A 10,205-nucleotide genomic window follows, 5' to 3' on the forward strand; every position below is an offset into this window, starting at 1 on the left:
TTATCAGTAAAAATCACTTCCTTTTGCGTAATCCTCTAACAATTCAGAACACTTTGAATGATATCATTCTAAAATTAATCATTACGGGATTGTGATAATTATTTGTCGTAAGGGGATTGTTTGCCTAAACCTTCTATATGAGATTAACCCCGTTTCTCCCAAAGATGGAGGCTTACAGAAGCTTTTTTTTTCCAATCCAGTGTGCGTTTTTGTGCCATTCACTCCTTATTCCATTTTCTCTTTCAGCTCTGTGACAGATGGCGAGTCCCTCTCCCCCGGGGGGAAGCCAGTCTCTGTGAATGCGGCCGCATGTCAATCACCGGCTCTCATGTGATGGCTCTTGCCAATGACGTGCCAGCCATATGGGCCTGGCATCAGAGCTGGTATGTAACCCACCCAGTCCTGCCTCTGAGGTGCCACATGCACGGATCCCCTCCGCGCGTTCAGCGGGCTCAGGATAGCAGCAGCAGAAGAAGAAGAAGAAGAGGAGAGAGAGGAGGGAGGCTGAGAGAGAGAGAGAGAGAGAGAGAGAGAGAGAGAGGTGTGTGAGAGCGAGATCCTCTCCTCCTGCAAAAGCATCCGCGCATGCAGGGCGTGTGGATGTGATGCCCACCCGGAGAGAGATGGTGTAAACAAACCAGCTCTGCCCCGTCACTGAGCTCCACCGCGGAGGTAGGTTCAAACATTTTACAATCAATACTTCCCCATCAGATGTAGATCAATGTTGCATTATTGTCTCTGTGGATAAAAGGCAGAGATGATGATCAAACCAGGGAGGCTTTATCTCAGCTTACGCGTCCGATTCAGGCACGATGCGACGTGATCAGACGCATTTTTACGCACATATTCACACTTTTGTGTACGATCTAATCCACGATCGCATCAATCCCTTATGGAAAGATGAATTTGACACATTTAATGTGAATTCATCTCTCGATCTCGACTGATCAAAGACAGACTTACCTTTAATTTGTCTTTAAATCCATATTACGCATCGTGGCTGATTCATACTCCAGTGCGTAGTCTTATTTGGAAAGTAAATCGTCTAAATTGTTTTAAATCTGCTGTAAAGGCTATAAGTGTGTGTGTGTTAATGTGTGTGTGGTAACACGGTGGGGGTTGAATTCTCCACAGACACTCACAGGCTAATTGACAAGGTATTGGTTGGCATTAATTACATTGTGCTTACAAGATTAGAAAAAATAAACGCCCTTGGACTCATCTGAACAGCTGGGCTCTGGATATTTCAGACTTTTAAGGAAAATTTACATCATCTTGGATTTAATCTTGATCAGATACTGTAAATAAAACAGGAGCTTGAGCTTTTAAAGTCACTTAATTGTGCAAATTTTGGATTTAAGCTGGCCTCGTGACCAATTAAATCCAATTTCCAATTTAAAATTTCAGCTAAAAAATGGGCCTTGTTGAATTAAATAAAACGATCCAGGGTTAATCTGTCTTTTTAACAGATTGTTTTTATTCTAATCACAAAAGAGAACAACAAAAAAAGTCGATATGTGGCCTTGAGATCTCGCGAGGTGTCCAAATGATCGTCTATTATTGGCCACTTTTAATTCTCTTAAAGGCTCAAACAGAGCTTGGAGCCTTTAAAGTGAATTTTCTGGGTACGTTTCTTCTAAATTTGATCCTACAGTAACCTGTTAACTCAGAGGACAGTATTCTAAAGGCTGCTGAAATTCCTCCAGGTCTTTAATTTATAGGACCGAGGAGGGACCCGCACCCTTAACGCGTCCCAGGGGGACGAGCTGGGACAGGCCAGCAGCACCGCAACATGTAGAGAGAGGACAGGACCGAGGCTCCTGGAGGCCCAGGGGGCAGCATTGATTATTTATGGCAACAAAAAATAACTCATTTGTGGTATAAAAATTTTAATGACTGATCAATATCCCAGGAATGCGTCTTTACGCAAAATCAATCCAATCCTCCATTAGCAAGCATTTAAAAGCAAATATTTCTGCATGTTTTGAGGCCTCACTTTGTCAGTCTGTTTATCCTGAATTAGCTTATTTAAAGTGGAAATGGTGCTTTTAACGGAATGCGTAATAATAAGCTGCATTTCTTCTGTTAATTCTGGAAGATGATGGAAACATGGAGTGGTGTGTGATAGAAAGAGATTAATTCAGTTTGAAGATTACGCACACTGGATTTGATTTCGCCCTGACGTCTAAAGCGCACTATTTGTCTATTTCTCCCTCTTTAAGGCCTTTGGGAGATCTCTGACTCAGGCTCTCGTGCTCTGTCAGCGCACCTGTGGGTGCTGGAGCAGTCCCACTAAAGCTCCACCTGTGTCTCTCTGCAGGTTGCTTGCCCACGATGTTGAGCCGTCTGTTCAGCGAGGTGCTGCCGGACGTCCAGAGGCTCGCGGCGGACTGGGTGGAGGACAACGAGAGCGAGGACTGCAAGGCCAAGGACGACGACGTGCACGAGCGCTGCCGCCTCGCGGAGGACGAGCTGGACGAGCCGCAGGAAGGCAGCAGCCGAGCCGAGTCCGAGATGGCCGGCGACGACGACGACGAAGACGAGGCCGAGGAAGAGGAGTGCGAGGATGAGAACGGAGGCGACAAGCCCAAGAAGCGCGGCCCAAAGAAGCGCAAGATGACGGCCGCGCGCGTGGAGCGCTCCAAGGTGCGCAGGATGAAGGCGAACGCGAGGGAGCGCACGCGCATGCATGACTTGAATTCAGCGCTGGATAACCTGCGCAAAGTGGTGCCGTGCTACTCCAAAACGCAAAAACTGTCCAAGATAGAGACTCTGAGGCTGGCCAAGAATTATATCTTAGCGCTTGGGGAGATTTTACGCAACGGGAAGCGTCCAGATGTGGTGACCTACGTGCAGATGCTGTGTAAAGGCCTGTCCCAGCCCACCACCAACCTGGTGGCAGGATGCCTGCAGCTCAACACCAGGAACTTCCTGACTGAGCCGTGCTCAGAGGGAGCCCGCTTCCACATGCCCAGCTCTCCTTTCTCCGTCCATCCCTACTCGTACCGCTGCTCCCGCCTCTCCAGCCCGCACTACCAGCCCGGATCAGGCGCAATTAACCTGCGGAGCCACTCCTACGGCCCAGGGTACGAGGCCGTGTACCCCCAGGGCGGGACATCTCCTGACTATAGCAGCCCGGACTACGAGGGCCAGCACAGCCCGCCCGTGTGCCTGAACGGCGGACTGTCCGGGCGGCAGCAGGAGTCCTCAGACACGGACAGGAACTATCATTACTCTATGCATTACTCCGGACTGACCACGTCCCGGCCCGGCCACAGCATCCAGTTTGGGCCATCGGGAGCGCGCAGCGGAGGTGCGCACTCTGAAAACATTCCACCTTTCCACGACGTGCACTTGCACCACGACAGGGCTCCCCCGTATGAGGACCTCAATGCTTTTTTCCACAACTGAGCCCCCCCCACAACCAATCAGAGCTGACAATGACAATCCTGCCATGTGTAATAATGTTAGGGGCACAAGAGAAGCTTCTGGAAGGAGGAGGCAGAAAGAATCCCCTGATTTCCTTCTGTATTCTACTGATGTCATCCCTATACTGTGTTACATCCTATCAAAGTGTGTCCAGTAATCTCCTGTATGCAGAATGAGTGCATAAACCATGTACAGGCCGAAACATGTTATGACACCAACAGCAGAAATAAAAAGTGTTTTATAATTGTCTCATATGATTGGAAAGATCTTTTTCTTTAGCATTAGGGGAATCTATCTCTGCATGGGCTGTGGGCCTTTGGCACCAACTCAAACCTCTTTAGAAAGCTCAGATATTTGGCAACATGAGAAAAATCCTGATAAAGACATCAAAAATAAATCAAAGTAGTGGTTTCAACTGTTCAGTTAAACAAATTTAATTTGGTTTCCTGCTTTTTATAAAATAAAAATTAAAGGTTTAGTCCCTGTTGCTGCTATATTGTCATTACAGTATGTAAATGACAGAATTGTGTGTTTTTTTTAATCCAGTAAATACATTTATTTCTCATCCTGTATTCTCCATAGATTTGACACAGTATATTCTACTGTCACATGTGTTAGTTAAGCTTGAAGCTTTGCTTTTAAAATGAATGCATTTGCTTCTTAAACAATCAAAATTACTAGTAATCGGTATGCTTTTTGAAGCCAAGAGGAGAAATGCTTCCAGAATTAACGCCAAAAATGTGACAATTTAAGCAAAAGAAACATTCAAAGCACTGAAGTAAAGGCCTGAAATCATGGTGCCGTATTGTCTCTAATAATCTATGTTAAATTTGACAAAAATAAAAAAATTAAATCTGATTTTGCAACAGCATTTATAAATTAAAAAAAAAAGGTGTAAGAGCACAAATGAGGCATTAATTTCAAAACAAAAGCACACGCTTACATGGAATTTAAAGAAGCACAGCTTCAGAAGGATTTTTTAAAAAAAAAAAAAGCACATGCATTAGTAAAAATAAAATCTCTAATTTAGGCAGTTTAACCTCACACTTCATCTTTGTGTTAAATATAGCCTTACACATTGTTTTTAGCTGTAATTTGACCGACCATTCATGGGGGCTTTGTGCAGCCAAACCGTGCCAAGTGCATGCTCTGTTGGGCTAAAACCTTTGGGGACATTATTAAATTATTATTGAATGCTATAGAACAAATCTGCATAGCAACACAGCAGTATATGCACACTAAACTACAGTATGAAAGAAAACTCAGGACATATAAATAAAAACTGTCCAGGTTAGCTGCAAACAGTGGTGCAGAGAAGGGTACATGGAGTAAACCCTCTTATTTTTTAGTCTCTTTAGAGTAAACCACCTCCTAAAGAGTATATAAAGTAACATTATACTCACTTGTGCATGCACCACTACACTATTGGTTGCAAATAAAGTCCAAAGCAAAAAAAAAAGACAGCCAAAAATCAAAAATCCAATGCACTCTGATAGAATATAAAATCCTCTTTTAAGCAGGTATGTCCACGCACTTCAACTAAGACTTTTTCTTTTGCTATGGACCGTGTTTGCATCAAACCAGAATATTTATTTGCAATTGTGATTTCTGTCCCCTCATCTTCAAGTAGCATCCTCTCTTTTTCAGCCACTTTTTTGACCCTGTGCAGCCTGAACCGTACGCTATCTACAACCAAATTCCTTACCTTCTAATGACTGAAGTGTACGGAAGCCTCCAGTGGTCACATGTTTGATTTTGCTCACTTTTCCGATTATAATGACTAAAAAGAGAAGTCTTTATTTGTCACACCTTTTTCATAAACAGTTTTGACCCTGTGAAGCACTCACCTTACTCTATCTACAAACAAATTCCTTGCATATTAATAGCTGAACATTACGGAAGCCTTCAGTGGACACACATTTTATTTTACTCACATTTCCCATGATAATGACTAAAAAGAGATCTTTGTTTATTTGTCTGATTATCATATATAGAGATAACCAAGCTGGTGTGCCTGAATGCATCTTGTTAAAATAACTTAACCTGCCACCTTAAGAAAAAAAAAACAAAAAACCAAAACAGCGTATTATTTGGGAAAATTGACATAAATAAAAATGCATCGATGCAGGTCTGCTTGGGGCTTCCGTAGATCTGCCGCAGACATTTATTTGACTTTGTTTAAAACACATCGAGGCTGGAGCGCCTTCAAGTCTGGAGCAATGATACAACCAACAAAATGTTCTAGTAATTCATCTGCCATGCACACAAATATGTTTGTAACTGGAATGTGCACTCTTTGAAACAATCAGACTCAGAACTCGGATTAAAAAGCAGTGTGATACTTGTACCCATTGATCTTTTTTATTTGGTAAAGTGAGTGTTCTTGAACTCAAACACTTCACACACATGTAACAATGTGCTGTGATGAGCGAGCAGGTGAACAAAAGGCCTCAGTCTCTCCCTACGAGAGACAAATAACAGTTGACATGACGAACATGTAAAGTTAGATTTTATATCAAAGGGGTTGGTTTGTTTTTTAGCACAGTGATGGATGAGGACTGATCAGAACAGCACAGTTAGAGTCAAACTGAGCTCCGGTCACACCGCGCAGTGAGGGGAGATAATACACTGATCTGTTTAACACCCTCATTTAAACACTAAAACACACAGAGAAATGACTGTAAATACCTTCTTTTAAATGTATATATTTTTAATCTAATGCTGCTTTAATTGAACAAAAACACGTTCTAATTTTGACTAATCCTGCTCATTTTTACATTAAAAGACAAATGTGCTGTTTTTACAAGACGCACAATTGGAGTTTTTGCAGCCTGCATGAAATGCTGCTGGTTTCTCAAACAGTGGCAGCAGGCTCCATGTTTGGACCACTGCCCTGGGTCCCATATGTTACTGAGGACGTCCAGGGGAAATCAGCACCGGGCACCGCAGGGTGCAAACCATCCCATCCAGCACCGACCTGCGCCGGAGAGACGTACGCCAATTCTACTGCAGGGTGTCACACTGCAATAAAATCCAATAATATTTATTTAATTATTGATTTATTTTAGTTTAGTTTTTTTGCAGAAAAGGGCCCATTAGATTGTGAGCACAACTGTTAGAGCTGCAGGTGTAAAATCAGATGAGCCCTGGACATCACGGCATTAGGGACACTCGTGCATGCAAACACCTGCACAAATGTGCATCAGATATTTAAATAAGGGAACAAATCCATCATATACTTTACATTATGACAATTAAAGATAAAATAAGCAGTCAAAATTGGTGGGACAGGATGCAATTGGTGATAATCCAGAGCAAACAGAGCTTCATTTTATACAGTTAAAATGATCACACATTTAAAGGAGAAAATCTTATTTTATTTTGAAGGGATTCTGCTACATTTTTCATTTTACCTTTCAAATAAAAACAGCTTTTTGTAACGTTGCATATACAAGATATTATTCATAATTTACTATAAAATAAAATCATCACTTATGATGGAATGTGGATCATTTTTAGCACAGTTTACATCTGTTAATACAAGGAAAATCCACATTAAGGTTTTCCCTTACAAAATTATCATCCTGAATAAACTAGTCTATTTAAAATGATAGTAGTTTAGAGGCATTAAAGACCTTATTTTTATTCTTAAATTGTCACAATTTTTCTCAGCACGTTTACGATTGGATTTTTCAAGTTAGTAAAAAATAAAGTTTTAGTATTATTTGACCGAATTTGGAGTGTTGTTGTTGCCCTATTCTTATTCACAGCCGAGAAAAAGGCGGACACTTGTATGAGTGGATGTGTTCTGAACAGAGTTCTCTCCTTTCATTATTTAAACACTTTAATATTATAGGTCTGAATGAGGTCATCGTATATTCCTACAATCCTGGGAAGATCTCTGTTAATTTCCCAGCATCCCTCGGTGTTATTATCCCTGTATTTAAGTAGTCATTCCCGGCTAAAGGACGGGCCTCGGACTTTCTCTCCCGGCTCTAACCTCTCACTGAGTCGGCGGACTTCTCCAAGTGAAGAGGGGCGGCGGCTGGCACGCGGTGTCGATGTCGGAGCGCGTGCCAAGCCGCTAAATGTCTGAGCACCAGTAAAGCCAGAGGACCAGGAAAAAACCCACCACCACCGCCACCAACACAACCACCACCACCACCAGCAGCAGCAGCACCGTCACCGAGCCGGTGCCAGCTGCGCCACGTGGCAGCCAGGCGGCCCCTGCCAAAGTGGCCCTTGTGGGAGGGACCCAGTATTTCTTTCCTAATTCACTCAGCATCTGTTCATTATTCTCCGCCGTTAAAGGAGGCCGAGTGTCCGCACGCGGCACTGGACAAAAAGAGAGAAACCTCTTTTTTTTTTTTTAATTTCGAGTCACGCACGTTTGCACGAGACTGCAGTGGCCGGCGCGCGTAAAACTAATCCTTTCAGTCAATTTTCAGCTGATTTTTAAACTCACCTTTCAGTCTGGAATATTCTATTTAAAATATTCTTATTTAAAAAACCCACAGTTTATTTTATTGAACATATGAAATTAATTTTAAACGTCACATTTAAATTTACCGTTTACTTTTTTAAGCAGAGCAATTATGTTATTAATTCTTCATTGAAGGCTTACGTCATTAAGGTAATTTAAAGTTAAATCCACGTGCACGCTGATATCATCATGTAATGTAACGGTCCTGTGACAAATGGCCTTACGTGACGTAACTAAAGTCCATAAAATCAATTAATTGGGATCCTATTCAAGCGTAATTGTTCGAATGAGTGTTTATAAAACACCATGCAATTACCGTAATTAAATAATCCTGCGCAGAGCTCCATTTGACTGCTTTAAAAAAAAAAAAAAAAAAACGTCAAACATGATCTGCACAGTAGAGAAAAACAGGCCCAGACCTACTGTACACAAATCTCCATCTGGAGAGTTTTTACCGCCATTTATCAGATTAGGTGCTCATTTATGGGATTAATTATTTTGGGATTAATCTTGGAAAAAAATATAATCTGTGTCAGAGAGCAGTTTGCAGAGCAAGAGAGGAGGAAATCAGATTTAAAGGATCATAGGGGCGACAGTTTATTATAGAAGTCCTAGCAGTAAGTGGAAGCGAGCGTTATCAGGAGGCAGGGGAAGGTTTATTTATTTGTCTGGCACTCCTTTTTACTCACACACCTGTTAAAGAGATGGCACCACAACAAAAAGCACCACTACAGTGAGATTTTCAGCCTGCAAATGAGCTAAATTTGGATGTCGGGGTGGCAGTAGCTCAGTCTGTGAGGACAAGCTGGGAAACGAGGGGTGGCCGGTTCAAGGAAATAAGTCTGGTAGATGGAGGGGTGCCAGGTCATCTCTTGAGCAAGGATGCTCATAAGGGGGGGAAAACGGGGGAGAGCAATCTGGGGCCCAGCTAGACAGGGGGTCTGCAAGAGCATGGGAAGGTTAAGCTATGACAACTGTCTTATTCTATACCACATAGTAACCATTCTTATCACTAGGGCTGCCTGCATTGATGCGTTTTTTTTTTAACCAGGATTAATTACATACTTTATGTTCCTTTCAGCACACTTTGGTCAAGCCAAGTTTTGCCACCACTGATCCTTAATATCTAATTTAACCTTAAAGAACCCAGGCAGCTCAGTAGACAAGTCAGGAGTGATCTTTTGCGATATTGAACATTAACCTCTTTACTGTTCTCTTATGTCCTTTACAATCCATAACAAGTTCCTATTTTGTGGTTAAGTCCATGTCATAATATTTGATCTAGCCAAAGTTCCTTTTTTTCAAAATAAAAGCAGCTCTGTATCCCAGGTTGATCAGCGTTGGTTTAAGATCCTAAATGAAGTAAAAACAGTTTATAATACAAAAAGAGTGGATTTTTAAAAAAACAGCAAATAAAGGAGATTAAAGGCGATAAAGAAATTCTGAGATTAATCACGATTAAAAATGTTAACCATTTGACGGCCCTATAAAATACACATTATTTTTGCTTCAGTAAAACGTAGTCTGTTTCAAAATGCAACAAGTAAACCCCTTTTCTTAAAACAGACCAAACTTTTTTTATTATTGTTATAATATTAACAGTGAACCACATTATTTGCCTTTTCAGAGAGTGGCACAAGATCAGGAAGCTAGAAACGAAAGGAGATGAATCTGAGGCAACTTTGAAGGAAATATTTGCAACGATAGCTTGCAATAGCAGCTCCAAAAGGAGGTAAATGCAAGCCAGGAGGCCAGCACCAATGCTGCTGATCCAACACACATGCACTGATACTAAAGAAGACCTGAAACCCAGAGTTTTAGCTGAGGTGCATCTACCCTGGAATAAAAAAAAAAAAGCCTTTAGAATGTCACAGAAACGCCTGGATTGGGAGGAGGATGAGATAACACTCCCCTTCCTGCTGTCCCTTATCAGCCACATCACTAAGTCTAAGCTGCCTTTTCAGATTTGATTATCAGCCATTCTGTCATAACCAGGCAGACTGACCAAGAGCTACCTGAGTGTGAAATGATGACATTTGGTCATGTACAAGACACAATTTCATATGTTATCAACCTCATTTTAAGAAAAAATGGTTTACTCACAAGTAACTTCCCCGTTCAGCCACTAACAATGAATTAAACAGCTGTTTTTCCGGTTTGTGGAGCTGTGAATTTCGGCTGTTTTCTTTGTGTTTGTCGGGTAGTAGTGAGATTTGAACCTTGGTTAATTTTCTTCCCAGTTGCAGGCCGGCTCTCGAGTATTGTGGGGTAGGAATGTGCTTCTTTAGCTGGC

The 10,205-nt window shown here is 42.0% G+C and overlaps 1 protein-coding gene across 2 annotated transcripts; it reads left to right on the forward strand.

The window, feature by feature from the left end:
- Positions 1–439: 439 nt before the first annotated feature.
- LOC121528699 (neurogenic differentiation factor 2-like) lies at positions 440–3,623 on the forward strand. 2 transcript variants are annotated; one of them, XM_041816252.1, is made up of 2 exons: positions 440–672; positions 2,223–3,623. In XM_041816252.1, exon 2 carries the CDS (start codon positions 2,335–2,337, stop codon positions 3,409–3,411), a length of 1,077 nt encoding a protein of 358 aa, XP_041672186.1. In that variant the 5' UTR covers positions 440–672; positions 2,223–2,334; the 3' UTR covers positions 3,412–3,623. The 2 variants fall into 2 exon arrangements, with proteins under 2 accessions (XP_041672186.1, XP_041672185.1); XM_041816251.1 differs by having other exon boundaries at positions 2,321–3,623.
- The last annotated feature ends 6,582 nt before the right edge of the window (positions 3,624–10,205 follow it).

The sequence above is a fragment of the Cheilinus undulatus genome, linkage group 20, assembly GCF_018320785.1.
Source record: "Cheilinus undulatus linkage group 20, ASM1832078v1, whole genome shotgun sequence".
NCBI classification, from domain to species: Eukaryota; Metazoa; Chordata; class Actinopteri; order Labriformes; family Labridae; genus Cheilinus; species Cheilinus undulatus.

Bases quoted from the DNA above. Each gene is read 5' to 3' on its own strand.
- LOC121528699 (XM_041816252.1), top strand. From the start codon at position 2,335: ATGTTGAGCCGTCTGTTCAGCGAGGTGCTGCCGGACGTCCAGAGGCTC.